This window comes from Callorhinus ursinus, unplaced genomic scaffold (assembly GCF_003265705.2).
Source record: "Callorhinus ursinus isolate GAN/ISIS: 27379988/994484 unplaced genomic scaffold, GSC_fseal_2.0 scaffold41, whole genome shotgun sequence".
Taxonomy (NCBI): domain Eukaryota; kingdom Metazoa; phylum Chordata; class Mammalia; order Carnivora; family Otariidae; genus Callorhinus; species Callorhinus ursinus.
Window position 1 is genome coordinate 11,603,055 of NW_027397103.1, and position 20,544 is coordinate 11,623,598.

General features: G+C 36.4%; 2 protein-coding genes across 5 annotated transcripts in view; one reads left to right on the forward strand and one right to left on the reverse strand.

Annotated features, from left to right (window-relative positions):
• Positions 1–1,768: 1,768 nt before the first annotated feature.
• Positions 1,769–20,353, reverse strand: RSRC2 (arginine and serine rich coiled-coil 2). 4 transcript variants are annotated; one of them, XM_025889647.2, is made up of 10 exons: positions 20,215–20,353; positions 16,272–16,428; positions 15,055–15,098; positions 12,386–12,576; positions 11,368–11,571; positions 8,939–9,061; positions 6,243–6,322; positions 4,358–4,587; positions 3,843–3,932; positions 1,769–2,415 (listed from the first exon to the last, which is right to left on the reverse strand). In XM_025889647.2, the coding sequence occupies exons 1-10, from the start codon at positions 20,218–20,220 to the stop codon at positions 2,236–2,238; spliced, it is 1,305 nt and encodes a 434-aa protein (XP_025745432.1). In that variant the 5' UTR covers positions 20,221–20,353; the 3' UTR covers positions 1,769–2,235. The 4 variants fall into 4 exon arrangements, with proteins under 4 accessions (XP_025745432.1, XP_025745431.1, XP_073737336.1 ...); XM_025889646.2 differs by having other exon boundaries at positions 4,358–4,590; XM_073881235.1 differs by lacking the exon at positions 20,215–20,353 and adding an exon at positions 14,167–14,244 and having other exon boundaries at positions 12,386–12,598; positions 16,272–16,368.
• KNTC1 (kinetochore associated 1) overlaps positions 20,316–20,544 on the forward strand; it is a 75,607-nt gene continuing 75,378 nt past the window's right edge. The window contains exon 1 of the mRNA XM_073881233.1: positions 20,316–20,383. Within this exon, the coding sequence (XP_073737334.1) occupies positions 20,342–20,383 (42 nt within the window). The 5' untranslated portion in view covers positions 20,316–20,341. The remainder of the gene's footprint in view (positions 20,384–20,544) is intronic.

Here is a 20,544-nt window from a genome sequence, read left to right on the forward strand (position 1 = left end):
TGAGCAGGGGGTAGGGGCAGAAAAGGGAGAAGCAGATTCCCTTGCTGAGCAGGGAGCCTAACGCAGGGCTAGATCCCAAGACCCTGAGGATCATGACCTGAGCAGAAGGCAGACGCTTAACCAACAGAGCCACCCGGGTGCCCCAGCCCATGAAAACTTCTTAAAAGATTTTGAGAGAGAGACACAGCGAGAGAGGGAACACAAGCAAAAGGAGTGGGAGAGGGAGAAGCAAGCTTCCCGCTGAGCAGGGAGCCTGATGCGGGGCTCGATCCATCATGACCTGAGCTGAAGACAGACGCTTAATGACTGAGCCACCCACGCGTCCTGCCCATGAAAATTTCTAATGAAATTGATTTAAGATACAGCTAACCTGAAAAATTTGAACCGTGGGGACTCCAGAATGAAAAAAGTGTCATTCCCCCAGAAACTTGACTTTGTCACTGAAGCATGATGAAGAGACATTACTTCATAAAATAATTGGCTCTAGGAAAGCGTAATTTATTTTTTATTTATTTAAAGATTTTATTTGACAGAGAGAGCACAAGCAGAGGGAGAGAGAGGGAGAAGCAGGCTCCCTGCTGAGCAAGGAGCCCGATGTGGGACTCGATCCTAGGGCCCTGGGATCATGACCCGGGCCGAAGGCAGACACTTAACCAACTGAACCACCCAGGCGTCCCTAGGAAAGCATAATTTAAACATTTACCAAAATACTTAAAAAAAAAATCTTATAGGGGCACCTGGGTGGCTCAGTTAAGCATCTGCCTTCGGCTCGGGTCATGGTCCCAGGGTCCTGGGATCGAGCCCCGCATCGGGCTCCCTGCTCTGCGGGAAGCCTGCTTCTCCCTCTCCCACTCCCCCTGCTTGTGTTCCTGCTCTTGCTGTCAAATAAAATCTTTAAAAAAAAAAAAAATCTAATACAACCACACATCATTTAACACAAAACATGTCCAATAAGCAAGTTGGCCAGACTTATGAACTCATTTTAAAAAGAAAAGTGTAACAGGCACCTGGGTTGCTCAGTTGGTTGTCTTCTGTTTCTGCTAAGGTCATGATCTCATGTGTTGTGGTAGAGCCCCGTGTCAGGCTCTGCACTCAGCAAGGGGACTGCTTGTGAAGGATTCTCTCCCTCTGTCCCTCCCCCAATTGTCTCTCTCAAAATAAATTTAAAAAATAAAGGTGTTAAGTTTTACCATTAAGTACACTTCCCTTGTATTGTGCTAATACAATGTGGAGTTGTAGGATTTTTCTAGGAAAAGGTGAATCGTGAATTTTGTAGTAATAAAAGCAAATGAATTTTAAGTTCTGTAGTCCCCTCCCTCCACCAAATTTATGCCCTATTTAACTTAGTGACAAAGTGATTTTCTAGTATTTTAGTACTTTGTGCTACTGAAGACTTTAAGGATTTAATGAGCAAAGGGCATACCAAGAACTTGTAATAAGGCACTTTATTAAAATAAAAGTGCTTACATCCCTTTAATGTATTAATCTATTTCCTGAATAACATGGAATAATGAACAAATACTGTACACCAAGTCTGTTCCTTACAGTAGTAGGAAAACAGTATTATAATAAGTTTGTTTACTCCTCCCAACTCCCTTTTACAGTTTTGCTCACCATGGTATTACCTAGAGCAGTTAACTGTTCTTAAAAAAAAAAAAAAAAAAAGGAATTTCTACCTAGTGTTCTCTAATAGCAATTGCAAAATGCTACAAAAAATTATGAAACAAATTCAAATAAGAATTCCAGGTAACTTAAATTAACACCAGTGTTGAGAAAACCATTTTTATTGTCATCACCACCCAGCGTATTTGTGCTGGTTATGTACCAAATGGCCAGATCTTCTAAAGAACATCTACATAACATTTCTTTCATGTTTCAAGAGATGAAAATAACTGTACAAGGTTAAGTACAAAAGTACACAAGACAGCGGACACGAAATATCCATGTATGAGATTTTATCCCACCTGCAGCTTTTATATATTTGAAAAGTAGAATTCATGAACTAAAAAATATTGTCCTTCTATAGTCCTGTCAAGTTTAATGGAGGTGTGTTTAACCTGATTACAACACTAACACCAGTATCACTGATCTGATATTTACAAAAAATCGTATTTTTCAATAAATTAAAGTCAATGCAACACCCATGCAAGCTAGAATGCTAGCTGTTTGGTGAACAAGGACCTGACATCAGAACCAGAAGTCCATAAAGTCCCAAACATTAAAGTCTGATTTTTTTCAAACTGCATCCATTCCTCGCATTGATGATGTGAAACCCAATCCCATTCCTCTTTGTGTGTGGGTCTGTGATCTTGCCATTTCATACTGAGCATCTAAATTTCTAAATACTTCTTCCTGTTGCTTCAAAGTCTTGTAACTTTCTTCATCAACTGAGCTACATCCAGCTTCATCTTCACTCTAAATTTCAGATAAAAAATATATTATTAAAATAAATGGAAATGAGACTAAGGTGTTCTTCTCAATTGACAGTACCAATAAATCACATTTTTAGGATACGTATTTGCCTTCCATTCATTCATTTAGCACTCATGGAGTGCGAGGCAATGTCTAGGTATTGGGATAAACCAGGATATAACCAAAATCAACTTCATTTTAGTGGGTATGAGGGAGAAAATGTAGAACATACCATTCAATATGTAAGTAAAATCTAGGAGAAAAGCAGAAAATGGGGATGGTGTGCTTGCTATTTTTATCTTATTATTTTTTAAAAGACTTTATTTGAGAGAGAGAGACTGAGACAGAGCATGAGTAGAGAGGAGAGGGAGAAGCTGGGTCTCCACTGAGCAGGGAGCCCTATGCGGGGCTGGATCCCAGGACCCTGGGATCATGACCTGAGCTGAAGGCAGACACTTAAGCAACTGAGCCACCCAGAATACCCGTGCTTGCTATTTTTAAAAAGGCAAATGAGAGAGGACTAAAAAGTTGACATTTGAGCAGAAACAAAAGAAAGGAATGATGCTGGTAGCTAAGAAAAGAATTAGAGCAGGGAAAGGTAGCAGCAAATGCAAAGGTTGTCTGGCAATGTTCCAAAAAAGCCAGTTTAGTGAAGCTTAGTTTAAGCCAAATATCCCTTCAATGAAAAACCAACTCCCTTAAGTAATCAATAAGTTTGTGAACTTTCTTCCAGACTGTTATATGAAATCTAATATGAAATCTGTACATTTCCACTTTATTCAAACAAAACACACACCAAGAAAAACAAAAAACAAAGCCACCAAAAAACCCCAAAAGAACCCTACATCTTTAAAAAAGCTTTCTGGAAACATTAAATATTAAGGTCTGACTCCAAGTACAGTTTTTTTTTTTTTTTTTAAGATTTGTGAAAGAGAGAGAGAGAGAGTGTGCGTGCGCATAAGCACAGGGAGCGGCAGGCAGGGGGAGCAGCAGGTTCCTCACTGAGCCTGATGTGGGACTCGATCCCAGGACCTTGGGATCATGACCTGAGCCCGGCAGACACTTAACCAATTGAGCCGCAACCCAGGCGTCCCTACAGTTAGCTTTAAAGGAGCACTTTTTAAAAAGCAAATTCATTAATTCCCATTTACAATTTCATTTTTATTTACTAAGAAAAGCTTATGATGTAGAAAAAGGTTCATTTAAGGTATAAATAAGTTATAACCAACATTAATTTAAATTTAATAATCCGTACAGTCAGCTAATGATGACAACATAATTCTGTGAAATTAATCTGAAGCACAAAACGAAAAACCACCAGAAAGTACCCAGAGTTCATACATTACTGAAATTAACTTTTAGGGTGAGGACCAATGTTAACCTGAAAATGTTAAGTTAATATGAATTTTAATTCAAAGTGTGTAACTCACCTTAATACCCATTAATTTCCTGAATTTGACATTTTGGTCCTTGTTTCCAAAATTTAACTTTTCCCATATTTCAGCAGACTGGGATTTGTCCTGTAAAGAAACACTGAACTTTTACAATTCATAAAATTTAGCTACGTAATAAAGTCTAAAAGAAATAACATTACAGCATTGTGCCATGCAGTTTATAATTATTTTCAGTTTATAATTATTTTCAGATTTCTATTACAAAGTAATGAAGCAAAGAAATAGAAGTACTTTATAATATATCATTTATGAAAAAGCCTAAACCAAGGAGCATCTTCCCCCATTATAAATGTATGGGAATACTGTCTTTCTTTGAATCGCTACTGGTTTTCTTAGATCAATCTTTTTCCAACACTAAATTGTGGTAAATTAAAACAATCAAGTTTATAGAAAAAAATAAACACAAACCAATCTTTTTCAATCCAGATTTGTTTTCCTAAGCAACTGCTACTTAGGAATAAATGACAAAAGAGGAGAATTAAAGAACTTACCCCTTCTTTCTTGCCTTGCCAAAGCATTTTCCTTTTTTTCTCTTGCTCAGCAAATTTCATTGGATTCACAGCTGCTGGGTTATAATAGCTAGGTACAGCTATTCCGGTCTCTGCCAAAGCTTTAGCCTGCAGGGCAGCCATTTGAGCTGCCATAGCTATCTGAGGAGTTACTTGCGTTCCTGATGCCAACAAGGCAGCAACATTGAGCACAGAACCTCCAGTGGCTGCAGCTGCTGAGAGAGAAGCATAGATTTAAAACTAACCAAAACCAACCTCCTGATTTACAGTAGTGCATTTATATGTAAGAACTAACCTAACAAAAAGGCAGAATACTTTTACCAAAATAATGACGTTAGTTTATAAAGCAATTAACATTTTAGGAAAAATTTATTGAAAATATTTATAAATAGACATTTGTGGATATCATCCCTTATATGTACTAACACTTTACATATCTAAAAATAGTAAGAATTCTACAAATAGTAAAAAGATTTGTGATTTCAAAGAAAATGAATTATGATACTTGTATGTAGCTAAACTTGTAAAAACAAATACTTTTGTATGGTTAAGAGCTTACAAAATGGTTATTTAGACATTAATTTGAAATTCTTAACATTTAAGATATTAAACAAGTATGATGCACATTTAACAAATCCAAAGCCCAAATCCTACAGAAGTTAAATGCCATGCCTGGTATTTCCATTTTAAGTGATTCAGTCAGGAATGGAGTCAATTTTTTGTGAAGAGAAAGACTGTTCTGATTACATATTTTTCTGTTATCCCAGAATATAAGCTTAGAAAGTTCTTTTAATTACTAATACTATGGGAATCCAGTTATGAAAGTTTTGTTCTCACGATGTATTAAAAGTAAAATGGTGGGGGTGCCTGGGTGGCTGAGGCGGTTGAGCTTCCAACTCTTGATTTCAGCTCAGGTCATGATCTCAGGGTTGTGAGATCAAGCCCTGCATTGGGCTCCGAGCTGGGAGTGGAACCTACTTAAGATTCTCTCCCTTCCTCTCCCTCTGCCTCACCCTCCATGCCCCCCATCTAAAATAAATAAATGAATACATAAAGGCAATCTGTACAATTTAATATTTTTTAAAAAATTTATTAAGTAATCTACACCCAATCTAATCACAACCCTGAGATTGAGAGTTGCATTGCTCTACCACCTGAGTCTGCCAGGCATACACAATTTGTACAATTTTTGATTTCAAGTACCGATTTACTAGGAATGTCAAAAAAAAAAAAAAAAAAAAAACACCTTCCAGATTACATCTCATGTAATTCAATAAGCTCTCTCTGATCACCTTCAATCATCCACAGGCAATGTTTGTGTTGTCTAATAACTTGATTTCTTACCCCAGTTCAGTCATTATTTTAATAAACTTAATAAAATCATGACTAAAAGACATGTGCAGTGATGGCTAAAGTGTTATATGAATAAGAACAGTGACTGTTAAAATCAGGCCATCAACCAAGTAAGAAATACATATGCATTGGGCGCCTGGGTGGCTCAGTTGGTTAAGCGACTGCCTTCGGTTCAGGTCATGATCCTGGAGTCTCGGGATTGAGTCCCACCACTGGGCTCCCTGCTCAGCAGGGCGTCTGCTTCTCCCTCTGACCCTCCTCCCTCTCATGCTCTCTGTCTCTCATTCTCTCTCACAAATAAATAAAAAAATCTTAAAAAAAAAATACATATGAAGAATTTATGAGGTATGAAAGTTAACATTAAAAATAAAATATTCACATTTCAGTAATAATAACAGATTTACAGCACTGACAGGTAGCAAGAATCATGGTGATTTTCTTCCTGTATTTTTCTGAGCTTTTCAGATTTTCTACAAAGAAATGTCATACTACCATAGTAAAGAAAATAAACTACCTGCAGCTATTTCTTGTTGTTTTTGTTTTTCAACCATTTCCTTTTCTCGCTGTTCTTGTAATTTCTTTGCTCTTTCCAACCTGTCAAAGACAATTTTAATAAATTTAAAATAATGCTCAATATAAAACCCCTATTTATCTTTGTATTTCTCCACATGTATAGAAACGAAACACTTAACATAGAATTTTAAATTAGGACCAACACAAATTGGTATCTGTATGTGGGGAAAAAAAGCATTCAGTCTTAAGATAGTCACAGTTAAAGAGTATTTCAATAATGGTTTTAAACATTTTTAAATTCATGGAATAGCCAAAAAACTGGAATAGCTTTTACACACAGTTCCCACAGAGAATAGTTTTAAAAAATAAAAATTATTCAACGCTTATCAGTGTTGGTTATAGCAGTAAGGATAAAATTACATCTTGCAAATGACATATTGAGAACTGAGTAAGTCTTAGGGTACGTTAAATGCAGTAAACAATGTTTACAGAATTACCTACATGCTTCTTGGGGGAAGCGGATATAGGATAAGGCCAATCAAAACATAACAATTACGACTTTCGTATTTAAACAGACTTTATCATAGCCTTAAATTAGTAAAAATTAAAAAGCCGAAAGTAAAAAAGGGGCAAATAAACCCTATTTGCCATTCTCTATAATTTAATAAAATGGGGGAAAATTATTAGGGAATTAACTTTTAGCAGCTTAAGAAATTTATCATTTGCAATGGAACTAGAAATATGAAACACAAATTCATCCTCAGACAAAAGAGACTGTAGTTCACACTAAATTTACAATAGGCATATATTAAACGTACTGTCATTATCTACTTCTTATACAGCAAATTGTTAATATCATCTTCATGAGTTCCTGAAAGAGAAACCTCTTTTCTTCAAGACTCCTTGATTTCCCAATCGTAAGTTAAAAGCCAACCCCTTCCTCCTCTACTGTGGTATAAAGGGGCAAAGATTAAGGAAAAGGTTTTTTGTTTTGGGGTACTATGGGTAGGAAAATGGCATCAGTTTTAACTGCTGAATTTACATAAAATGAATAAAACAATATAATTTTATTCCCTTTTATTGAGCACACATGCAAGAAAGACACAGTACAGACGATTTTGTCCTTGGGAATAAGCTTCTGATTAGGTGTAACATTAAAATGTTGGTACACAGATATTAAAACTATTTTCAAAGCAGTTCAAAAATTGTCCTTATTTATGGGGCGCCTGGGTGGCTCAGTTGTTAAGCGTCTGCCTTCGGCTCTGGTCATGATCCCAGGGTCCTGGGATCGAGCCCTGCATCGGGGTCCCTGCTCAGCAGAAAGCCTGCTTCTCCCTCTGCCACTCCCCCTGCTTGTGTTCCTGCTCTAATAAACAAATAAAATCTTAAAAAAAAAAAGAAAAAAATTGTCCTTACTTAAAAACAAAAAAGGAACAACAACAAAAGATCTATATACCGTAGTATATTATTAACAAAAGATCTGCCTTCAAATTTCAAAGTAGCCAAGAAGCAATCTGGTATTTCTTAAAAGAGTTATTTCATGTAAACTTGTCATCTGAAAACCACTAAGTAGATTATTTTTTTAAGTTAAAGTTTTAGATGCTAGTAATAGCTTCAACTTCAATAAAAGCCAAAAATTAAAGCGCAATGAACTTATAAAGAATAGACTTTAGGGCTTAAAAAAAAATACTGGTCAGACTTAATAGACCATTCTTAATTACTTCACATATAATAAATTATTTCTTAATTCTGATGATTTTAGTTTCACAAACAAAAGTATGATTCACTAATATTGATGCGTATTTAAAATGGCCATTGCAGGTTGGAATTAACACCATTCACTAAGGTGAATGGAATGAAGAAGGGGCGAGCTCACACCTTTGCTGCTGCTGCTGTTCAGCTGGAGTTTCTGCCAGGCTGGGTTCACAGGGCAGCAACCCATCAGGTTACATTGTGATAACTGTATTTTTGTAATGAAAAAAAAATACAAACTCAATTTCATAAGGAAAAAACCCCAAAATCAAGAGTATAGTTTTCAGAATATGGGAAAACCTGAAAGCAAGCACTTGGATTTTACTTTACTTCTTGCCTCTCTATATGAGGCAGTTCTTTCAACAGTTTTGCACATTTCAGCCAGACAGCCCTGTATGTAGTCCCACAATTACCAGAGAACATCTTTGAAAAGCTTACAGAATTAAAACATAAAACAATCTCCCTGTTATCAGCAGTAAAATTGACAAGATCAAACAAATCACCTTGTAATGTTTATTATTTGCCACCTTCAAAGTAAGAAACCTGTTGACAGAATTGTTTCAGACTTTGTCTTCTTGAAGAAGAAAAACAAAACGACAATGCAATTTCAGAGGCCAAATTTAAGAGTTCCTGAATCAGATTTAAGATTTCTAAAAAAAGTTTCTATTGCAAACCAAACATATTTAGGAGCCTAAATTTGAGAAAAATGAATCAGTTAATCATGAAGGAAAACAGAAACTGTTGCAGACATCGTAATCTTTCCAGTTGCACAAATGGGTAAATGTTTAAAATGAGAATTAACAAACTACTTAGTACTAGATCAAAATTGGCACAGTTATATTTAACTAGTTGACTTAAACTCTGAAAGCATTCACTTTGTCCACAGAATTGAGTATCTACTTCAAATTGAAAAGGAAAAATGCATCAAATAGAAAATATACCCACCTCCTAGCTAAAGCTTCTTGTGCATCCATTGCTGTGTTTCTGCCTCTGAAGGGAGGTGGACTGGGAGTTCGGCTTAAACTTCTGCTAAATCTTCTAGGTTTTTCAATTCTCTTCTTTCTATCTCTGTAATAAATCATATTTCACATGTTGCAATATTGCAAAGCAGTAATAATTAGTTCATTTTATCAAAATCAATTATATTTACAGAGGTTTAACAAAAGTGCAAGCAGCAGACAACATATTTCAGACCCTTTCCTTTCCACCTCTGTCCTACAACTTCCACAGGTATGGAAGGTTCCTTGAATATGCTATTTTTCTGTAAGTTCATTTAACGTTCCCTGTTACAGATAGACTATTTAAAATGTTTTCCAATCTTTTGCTATTACACCCAATGTTGCAAAGACTAGCCTTGAACATCAATCATTTTATATTCATGTAGGTCAGTATGTAGGATAAACCCCTAGTAGTGAGATCCATAGTTTAAACGTTCCTAGTATTTTAATCTACAATGAATTTGTAAAGGTCAAAAAAAAAAATCCCAAGCACAAAATCAGTAAAACAAAAGAATGAGGAAAACGAAAGATAAAAAACAGTAAGCACTGAGCAGAATAAAACAGAGTAGCAGTGGTCAAAACTAGAAATGCCATAAAAATAAAAATAAAAAAACTAGAAATACCAGAAATAATGGCCCATATACCCAGATGGAGAATAAAATATTAATGATAATGGTAAAATTATCATTTACCCACATGCACTAAAATCCTACCCGGTAAAGCTCAAATTAGTAAACTACTAAAAGCTAAACTATTAATTAAACTTGGGGCACCTGGGTGGCTCAGTTGTTAAGTGTCTGCCTTCGGTTCAGGTCATGATCCCAGGGTCCTGGGATCGAGCCCCGCATCGGGCTCCCTGCTCCGCGGGAAGCCTGCTTCTCCCTCTCCCACTCCCCCTGCTTGTGTTCCCTCTCTCACTGTCTCTCTCTCTGTCAAATAAAATAAAAAAAAACAACTTAAAAACTGATCAATAGCAGCTGTTTCTGCCCACGGGTCCTGTCCCTGTGTTTTTCAAGATTTTATTTGTTTATCTGACAGAGAGCGAGAGAGCACAAGCAGGGGGAGCAGCAGAGGGAGAGGGAGAAGCAGGCTCCCTGCTGAGCAGGAAGCTCGATGTGGAGCTCGATGCCAGGACCCTGGGACCATGACCTGAGCGGAAGACAGATGCTTAACGACTGAGCCACCCGGGCGCCTCTCCCCTTTTAAAAAGATTTTATTTGACAGAGACACAGCTAGAGAGGGAACACAAGCAGGGGGAGTGGGAGAGGGAGAAGCAGGCTTCCCGCGGAGCAGGGAGCCCGATGCGGGGCTCGATCCCAGGACCCTGGGATCATGACCTGAGCAGAGAGCAGACACTTAATGACTGAGCCACCCGGGGGCCCTAGCTGTCCCTGTGCTTTAATAAAACCACCATTTTGGGGGCACCTGGGTGGCTCAATTAGTTAAGCATCTGCCTTCGGGTCAGGACATGATCCCAGGGTCCTGGAATAGAGCCCCTTGCTCAGCAAGGAGTCTGCTCTCCTTCTCCCCTATCTCCTGCGCGCACACACTCTCTCACTCAAATAAATGAAAATCTAAAAAACAACCCATTTGCACCCAAAACCCCAAACAAAAAACCTGATAAACAAGAGATAAGTCAATTAACTGTAATAAACGTAGTCTATCTGTATTTCAGTCTTTATAGATTAACTTGAGCAACAAATTAACAAAAAAGTTTTCCATTATTTAATATCAGTATCTGTGCATATGTACTATTAATAATTAAGTACAGACTAAATATATTGATTATTGAAAATTTTTCTCTTCTGCTCTTTATTGTACTTCTGTCTCAACAAATTAAAGTCTCCTCTCAATCAAGATAGGTTTGAATTAAGCTCATCTTTCTGAATACCTGAAACAGCATATACAGTATGGTGGGTTAAGCACATATATTGACTTTGATTCAGGCATACTTGGGACTTGGTCCTGACAGTCCCATTTAATAACTGATTTGAGGCTTCTTAGGCAAGTTACTTAAGCTCTCTAAGCCCTATGGTCTTAACTCACAAAACAGTTGTTTTGAGAATTAAATGAGCTAGTACATGGAAAGAGCTGTGACATAACACACAGCACATGTTAGGCATGCAGTAAGTGTAAACTACTGATTATACACAACATAATTCAACATCCAAAACAACTGAAGTAATTTTAATAGCGACTATTTCGACCTGCGCTTCACAGAAGATCTGATTAAATGAGTATCTGTAAGAATGCTAAAATATTTTATAACTCATAAATAAAATTCTGACCCACAATTCTGATATTCTCAGATTGAGGGAAGATAAACAGACCCTGTGAGGGAGCCACTGGATTTTATTCAAAATGATGAATACTTACCGACTTCTACTCCTTGTTCTACTTCTGCTTCTACTCCTATGCCTGTGTCTTGATCTTGAGCGGGAACGAGATCGGATCCGACGTTTTCTTTCCCTGCTTCTGGATCGTGACTTCTTCCTCTCTCTGCTTCTGGATCTTGACTTCTTCCGCTCCCTACTCCTGGATCGCGACTTCTTCCGCTCTCTGCTTCTACTACGATGACGCCTGAAATTAACACACACAAATGTGTAGTTATTTAGAGCTGCGTCTTTTCAAGTTACAGACATTATGAATTATCTGCAGTATGTGCTGTCAAGCCAGGCAATAAACTATTCTGTATTGTGTATAGAAAGGCTAATTGAGGCTTCCAAGGGAAGAAGTTAAAACAACTGATGTCTCAGAGGGAACACAATAAAGCTACATGTTAAAAATGCAATGCATCCTAACCCAACTTAAAATTCTGTTTAATAGTTTGAAACCTATTACTGCCTTATCGAAGTATTTATGCAACTTAAAAGATGACAAGTTATCCTACTAACAAAAAATTTTGACCCAATCTGATACACCATTTATGTAATCCCACAGAAAATTCCAAACATACATTAAACACTGGCTTCTTTTTACAAAAGTCCCAGAAGTTTTCAATACCACAAAGGAAAATCTAAATTAGAGTTTAGCAGCAAACAAATCCTACACTGACAATGTAAAAGGATTGTCATATTGACTTAAACTAAGTCAGCTATATATTTTTTTTCACTGCCAAGTGACAGGTAAATCATGAAATAAAAAAAAAAACACTAATTGAATGTTAATCATAATCATCCTTTATCCCCTAGTCTTGAACATCTTTTTTGCCTTTATCAGCAATCAGTGCCCCAAAGACTTCAGCTACTACCAGACATTTGTTGGCAAAGGAATAGGTACGCTAGCAAAAAATATTTTCTAATTAAGATTGTTTGGGTACTGCTGGGTTCATGAAAAGCTTTACATAATATAGCTCTTTACATGGCATTAACTCATAAATAGCAGAACTACTTACCTTTCACGAGACCTAGATCTTGAGTGACTTCTGCCTCTTGATGACTTTCTTTCTTTGCGTTTATGTCTGTCCTCTCCATTTTCAGATGAATTTAGTCGCTCTCTTCCTTTATCAGAAGAATGTTCTTTGTCATTATGTTCCTCAGACTTGTGTTTCTTGGATGATTTATCTTTGGATTCATGTCTTCTTGCCTGTTTTAAGAAGAAGTTGGTTCTTTCAGGAAAATAGTGCAACAAAGAGAGTTAGTATGGGTATCAGTAGACAAAAATGTTGTGATGCAACATTAGTAACCTTAGGAGTGTGTGGCAAATAAAAAAAATGATCTAGTTTCACATCACCCAATGTTGCAGATGAATATTACTAATCTTATTGTCTTTATAAATCCCCCAAATGCAGTTTCCTCCCCATATTAATTAAAACAATGATTTTCAATGTTGAAATAATATTGAAAAAGCCATTATTATCAGAAAAAAAGAGGAATCCCTGATGTTTCTTTTATCTAAAGGAGTAAGGGAAGTACACATGTATCAAAACTTTCAAAAACTTCCAACAGACCTTTTAGAGAAACAGATCACGTATACATATACACATCAACTTCTATAACCAGAGTACATATTATTTTAGGTTTAAAAACTTAACGAGTGAAGATGATCAGGACACAAAGAAATGCACCAGAAAACGCATTTCAATTAGGTTGCTAAATAAAATTAATCTTACTAAGTATTAGTATTTTCTGCAATTTTAAATTACTTTACGCAGAGCTGAAGTGTCCTTTTTATAACTATACTGCCACATCCTCTCTAAAAGACGGTTCTTGATCTTTCTCCCAATGTCTAAACTGTGAGAGGCAATCACTTTTCATCTTGCAATATCCCAACGGGCAGACGTTCTATTACATTTCATGTACCTAGGGTAGAAAATGGCAACCGTATCTGTTTTAATTTTTATGAAATCAAACTAGGCACAACATAATTAATCCCTATACCATTATACAATACATACTTCCCCCATACTCTGAAAGATAAAAAACAAGGTTTCTGCTTTCACAACATATGCAGAGACTGAGCTAAAATTAATTGCATGATCAAGTCTCCATCCTACTCTCACATACCAAATTAGGAAGTGATAAACATTAGATCTCCTCACATTAAGTTGTCAAATACATCTTTTAGCTAAGGCTTAAAAACCTGGACATCTCAGAATCACAATTTCAAAGCTGGAAGGAAACTCAGATCCTCTAAACTTCCCTTACTTTAAGTACAACTAAACGAAGATCTAAAGTCACAAAGCTACATGGTAGCAGCTGAACCCAGACCCCAAGTTGTTCTTACGCCCAGGCCTCTGCTTTTCTACCACAACAGAACACTTAATTCATGTTTCCCAAAAGGCCATTGCATTTTTCTTTCCACTCAAGATTAACTTTGCTTAAAAACAGAAACTTGGCCAAACATTTTGGAACATGCATGATATATCTGAAAAGAATCATAGTATGTTATTTAATACTTTGCAGAAAAATAAGAGACCTGGAGACACAGCTAAATTTTAGTTTCATTGCCAGTTCTCTGTAAGATGAGCTTATAAAAGTATTTCCTTGATTTTGCCATATAGTGGCAAACTGGAAAAGCTTTAAGTGGTTCAACTGCCAAAAGTTTTAGAGTTTATTTCAAACCAGTTTTCCAAACATAACATTACTATTAATTAAAAAAAAAAAAGACATTAAAACCCTTAACTGATTTAAGATATACTTAAGGGAAATAGGAGTTTGAATGACTAATAGTTACCTTATCATGAAGTAGGCTTATTATTTTGCTATCTGAGTCTGCAGCGTCTTCAGTTCAGTCTCTTCGCGCATTAGCACGCTGAGTATGATTTATTATAGAAATGTTATCATGTGAGCTAAACAAAATAGTCATTTTCACAAAAACTCTCCTAAATTAAAAATTTAACAGAGCTTCCATTAGGGGAAGAGGTGAAGTCCCTGCCCACATTTTTTTAGGAGTCCCTTGCCCAGCCCCCACAAGACTCTTCTCCTCCCTTTTTGGCTCCTACTTCTGTTCTTCCTTGTTGGCTCATTCCTTGTCTTCTCAGGTGGGCGAGCAAGTTAACTCCTGCTTTTCTTTCACACAGTTGCTTTCTTTTTCCTCAAGTTTTGCTGTCACCGCCACCTTTCCAGCTGTCCCTCACAGATACTTTTATTTCCAAATTCAATACTATTCTTAGGGAAACTGAGCTGGTTTGCTAATGAGAAGAGGACTCTCGTTATCTTCCATAAAGAAAAAGTCCAGATATCTACGATATTGCTACTTAAAAATGATTGCTATATGAAAATCCTGAGCAGTTGTCAGGTATAAGGAGACTCGGGACCTCAGATTAATGGAAGCTCTGTGTGACAGGCCTAAAAAAACCAATTATAATCTTCATATGAAATTTTTATTGTGAATATTTTCACAACATAACAAAATTAATAGTTTTTGAATGAACTTTTCATATAAACAACTATCTTCTTGAAAAATGATGAATCCATATCATGCTTATTTTATAACCCAATTAACCTTTTAAATTTCAAGTTTTGGTACTTACCTTGATAATATCATATATTCACACAAACATTTCTACCAGATACTTTACAAGAATTTTAAAGTGCCTATTCACTACAAAGTGTTAATTACCTCTTTGCTTCTGCTCCGGCTCCTGTGTTTTCTTCCTTCATTATCTGTAAATACATACAAAAATTCACCATAAACAAGATACAGAAACATCTTAAACACAAATCCCAATACTCAAATAAAAGACAATTTCCAATCCATTTTACTAAATTAAAATTCTACTTACTATCTTCTAAAGACTCTTTTTTTGGCAGGGTGGTATTATTCTACTTAATACCACTGCATATATTTGAAACAAATCAAGCAATCTGAAAACCAGAATGTAACTGAGTGTAAGCAAAACAAACAAAAAACCCCAAAAAATCCTCCATGACAAATCAAAAACATACATACTTTCAGTTTGTCACAGATTCTTAATTCACAAAACATTGTGTCTAGCCCATTTTGCTTTGCACTGCATAAAAAATTTATAAAGGGGCTTATTAGAGGTAAATAAGAACAAAACAAGAATGCATGGAATAAACAGTCTGAACTGTATTTAGCATAAGTAGTCAACAGGGTGCTATAGTTTAGAAATTTCTATTCAAAAGTGATTTTATACTGTACAGTTTCAAATACATAAAATTAAATTTTAACTACTTTACAGATGATTATCTGTAGGCATAAAGCATAAATAACTGGAGCCCAGGTCTTAAAAAAAAAACAAAAAAAACTCTTTTAACTCATTAGTATTCTACTTCTCACTTAACCTCTTCATTAAATCGCAATACTAATTTAAAAAGTATACAGCAAAACATCCTACTTTCTATACCACATCAGTTCTTTTTCAAGTAAACCAGTAAGAAATCTCAAAACGCCAAAACCTCTCGCTTCAGAAATATTTTAACATTAAGTTAAATGAAAAACAAGGTTAAAAATGGTCTTGTAACTTACATCAAAAAGCACGTTAAGTAAGCTCAGAATAATATACCACTGCCCAGACACAGCTTTCAAAACATTTTACCAATGTTTACAGACTGAAATTTAAACATCTCAGGGTTAACAAATAATTACTGTAACACAAACTTAAACATATATTTTGGCCTTTGGCCAAGTCCTAAAATTTCTGCATGAGGACATTTTTCTCATAACTGAAAAAATCTCCAGAAAATTACCAATGTACTTTCATTATTCATTTCTCAACTGGGAAGAACACGTATTAATTATATCAAAAACTAAATCTATGTCTTATACACACATCTACACGGATAGTGATGATTACAGTTTCCAACAATTCATACCTGACTTTCGTTTTCTTTCTCTTGACCTTGATCGTGATCTTGAATAATGATGTTTTGAGGCTCTAGGAGAAATAGATACATCTGACTGCTCTTTTTTCTTATCTCTATCTGGGGATGTCTTTTCTGGGGCTAGTCCATCTCGCTCTGTATCACTAGCCTAAAAGTTTAAAGAGAAATGATTATTAAGTTCTTAATTACATTTAAAATGTTTCTAATTTCTTAAAAGAGAAGGAGGAAAGAGAATCATCCTGGAACTTTACAAAATTAAAAAAAAAATCAATAAATGAGAATGGCCAATTTCTAAGTAGCTAATTATTTGTACCTGATAAATAAGCCCAAATAAATTGAAATGAGACTAACTCAGTAACAAAGAGACATATGTAATTAGGCTGATGTCTTTAATTTTTAAAAATCATTATTTTAATAGCTTTCAAAACAATGGGGGAAGGGGAAGAGTAGGAATTTCAAGTATCTCCAATAAACATTCAAGCAGAGAAAATGCTGTCCATTTTAGATTTGCGAAGTCATTTACCTGACTTTACCAATACTTTTATTTTAAATTAGCATACATTAAAAAGCCATTTAAAATGAATAAAATTTAAAGAGACTTAAGTCTGTAAAATCTAAGAACAGCACAGAATGCTTCTAGATTATAAAAGAATAAGCAAAATTAACTTACCTATCTGAGAACCCAATCTTAATTTCATTAACCCTCTTTAATGAAAACAGCCCCTTGGCACAGTGCTGCTGCAAAATATGGTCTGCCTCTCCTCACATATGCTCTGGGCTATGGAAACATTAAGTCGTTTCTGCTTTAAAGCATTTTATAAATTTTGACAATGCAAATTTTGTAAAAAATAATCAAGTATACACACTCTTTCCCAAAAGTCCTGATTTACTTAAAAGGAGGTTCCTTCATCTAAGTATCAGTTCACTGTTTTCCCATTTACTTGCTCATAACTGAGTACTCAGCACAGCAATCAATCAACAATTGAAGAAATGAATTCCTGTTATTAGTTTTCAATTAAAAAAGAGAAGTATTTCTGTGGCTCTGTGGAACGGTGTGGTCCAAATTACAAACGAGTATCACAAAGAAAGACACTGATTTAAATGAATCACAGAAAAAAGCTTTGAAAAGCTAAAACTTGAAAGTTTCCAAGTCAGATTTTGATAAAAGGTAGGGGAAATAGTTTCAGTAGTATGTGGAAGGTAGACTACTTGGCCCCCGACCTAAGAAAGGTTTTCACATTTTTGAAAGGATTATTAAACAAGGAATGGGACAGAGACTATATGTGATCCACAATGCCTAAAATATTTATTACCATGCTGTTTACCAAAAATTCTGGATTGGATAAATACGGATTTTCAGGAGAAATAATATGACAACAAACTCCTTAAGAAAATCACTCCAGAAAACAAATGCCAAGGGAACTAAATAGGGAGTAATTTAACAAATGAAGTGTGAAGAGATTACATCACTTCAGCAACTATTTACTTAGAGTCACAAATGTGCAAAACTCAATGCTAGACTCAAAAACTGATTATAGAAGAGATTTACACACTTAGCTAGGATGAAAGACATAAATGTTAAACCTCTAACAATGGTAAAAAAATAAAACAACCAAGCACAAAGGAAGCAACTAATTACCGGAGAGACTCTCTTGTGACCACACATTCCTTCTCCAGTTTTCTATGTATGGGTGATTTCTGGAATCATAAAATTTTTGTGATGAAAGTTTTCATCACAGAAACAAGTTCAACTTTTTGATCTTACAAAGGAGATCCAGCAACATTATCTGCCTCTCCCAGGATGGTACTCTAGCTCTCTGCTGTCTACTATCAACTAAACGATGCTGTATCACACACAATTAAGGATAATTAAGATTTTCACAACACTGGTCATTTTAATTCTTGTTCTCATCATTATCATTATTATGAACTACTTCACATGTCTGTGATGTTGTGAAGTGCTGGTAGAGCTTACATTTGGTAAAATAAAATTACAAAAACTTAAGCACTGCTATCACTTCTCGCAGTGCATGCGACTTCTCTGCCAAAACGAGCATTCCCGAACCACTGGCACATCTCATTCACTTTTCCATAGATCATGATGAGAACTGAAAACAACCTTCCATGGAAAAAGCATCTGGACCAGGCAGTACAAGTTTTCAGTCAATGGTTTATTTACATGCTTAACATCGCAGAAGCCTGGCATTAGGGAAGTTAAATGCCCTTTGCTTAAAGGCAGGCACCCTGCGATACAAGATAATAACTTACACCAAACAGCCATTTTCACCTGTAAAATATACTATAGAAAAAAAAAGCATCCTATCACTAAACAGACTACGAATGATAGGTGGCCACTTCTCCCATACAAAACTTTTATTCCCATAAGGCTATTTTATTGTGGTATAATGAAAATTATCCAAAAAATCAATTGAATAAAATTTCTCTGAAAATTTCTAAGCTTTATTTCGATTTATCAGGGATGTACATACTAACTCTTAAATGCTAACTGCAAAACTGTCTTCTACTCCAGCACCTGCTTTTTTAGGCCACCACTGTTAACATTTACATCTTGCTTAAAACCCTAATAATTCTCAAGACATAGTACACACATCTTTTTCCAGTGCAAAGAAGGTACACTGGATTTAGTACTAGGCCACTTCTCCAGGGGACTGTGTCTTTTTACTGAAGGAGGTATTGAAGGACCAAATGTTTGAACTGACTTCATTTTTTTTAAATATTTGAGCCCAAGTAAAACGCTATTCTTTAAAGTACATTAAAAGGCCCAAAACACCATTTAAACAAAGGAAAACATTACATCGATTAGTTGCACAAACACCAAATAGCCTTCCAACTGTTTGAAACCTGATACAAAATCAGTTCTCAATTCAATCAGGTATCGGGGGAGGGGAGTGCAGAAACCATCCTAATTCCAGATACCCCAATTTTTAGCAAGGGCAAACTACAAATTTTTCGGTATATTTGTAGTCTTATTTTTGAAGGTAAGTAAATAGAACTTTCTAGTCAGTGGAAAGGAATACAAGATGCTTGAATTTCTCTTTTAACACGGTTAAGAAAAATGAAGTAATCACAAAATGTGATCCACCAGAATTGGGCATCTTATACCCAGAGCAGGCTTCTTAAAGAACTATAGTTCTTATTTAAAATTAAATGGGTCAACGAAGGGTTCTTAAATAAAAAAAAAAAAAACGCCAACGAGAAGGCTTTATTTTAATGCTTCTAAAAGACTTCAAAAACGATTACATCACGAGCCGCTTCGGAAATGGAACGATAATCGGAATTCGTAGTTCCAAAACCTTCTCGTAATTAAGTCGATTTTTTTACTCCCTTTGAGCAAGCAACACCTTCCTCAGCTCCGTACTAACGATTAAACTAAGGTTTTCACAGACAAAACACTAACTAAAATTATGCAACCAGAATTTTACTGAGCGTAAGCAAAAACACAACAAAACAAAAAAACGTTACGATTCTCTTCTCCCATTCTACCCCTTACAGACAACGCCTTTCTGACCCAACACTTTTCAAGGCCCCCATCCCTTTTTTCTCTTCCCCAGCCCTACCCCAACGCAAACATAAATTCCCAAGCCCTAATGAAACTCAATAAAAACGACTAGTAAGAATGAGTAAGCTAAACTGGAAGCCGGTCTGTGGGCCGAACGGAATACGGGACTAGGAAAGAGATGAGGAAAGTTCTGGAAAAAAAAAAAAAGACACTCCCTGCGGCTCCCCACCCCCACCGACACCGCCTCATTTCCCCCTCCCTAAAGCAGGCAGCCATGATGGCGGGCGCAGAAGAAGGCCGCGGCGCCATTTTGTCCACACACACGCGCGGACAACAGCTCTGAGAGCCGTTCACCCACTCTTTGGAGAGTAGCACAAAAATATCCCTGGTTTTAAACTCAGAGTCGGCACCTACCGCCATAGTCCACAGTCCTAGCCGCTAGGGCGGCGCCTCCACTTGCCGCTCTCAACAGTACCGGCCGCCCCGACGCTTCGCCACAGACTAAATCGCTCGCGCGAGAGACCCGGATGGCACAAAGGGGATGAGGCCCGGCGCGTCGCACGGCTTGCTGGGAGAAAAAAAGGTGGTGATAAGAGTCTCTATAGCAACGCGATTCGAGGAGGTGATTGGTTGTTCTTTTGAAGGGGGCGTGTAAAGCCAGGGAGGAGGGCGGGGCCAAGAATACACCCTAGATTGCGTAGCCTAGAAATCTGAATGGGTGGAATTTAGGGTGGGGCGACTTCC

What these genes read in the sequence shown, in the direction of transcription:
- RSRC2 (XM_025889646.2), bottom strand. An exon ending in AGAAAGAAAACGAAAGTCAG is followed by an intron (nt 15,099 to 16,271) that starts GTATGAATTGTT and finishes ATGTATTTACAG; the next exon opens with ATAATGAAGGAAGAAAACAC. An exon ending in AGATCTAGGTCTCGTGAAAG is followed by an intron (nt 11,572 to 12,385) that starts GTAAGTAGTTCT and finishes TGTTAATTTCAG; the next exon opens with GCGTCATCGTAGTAGAAGCA.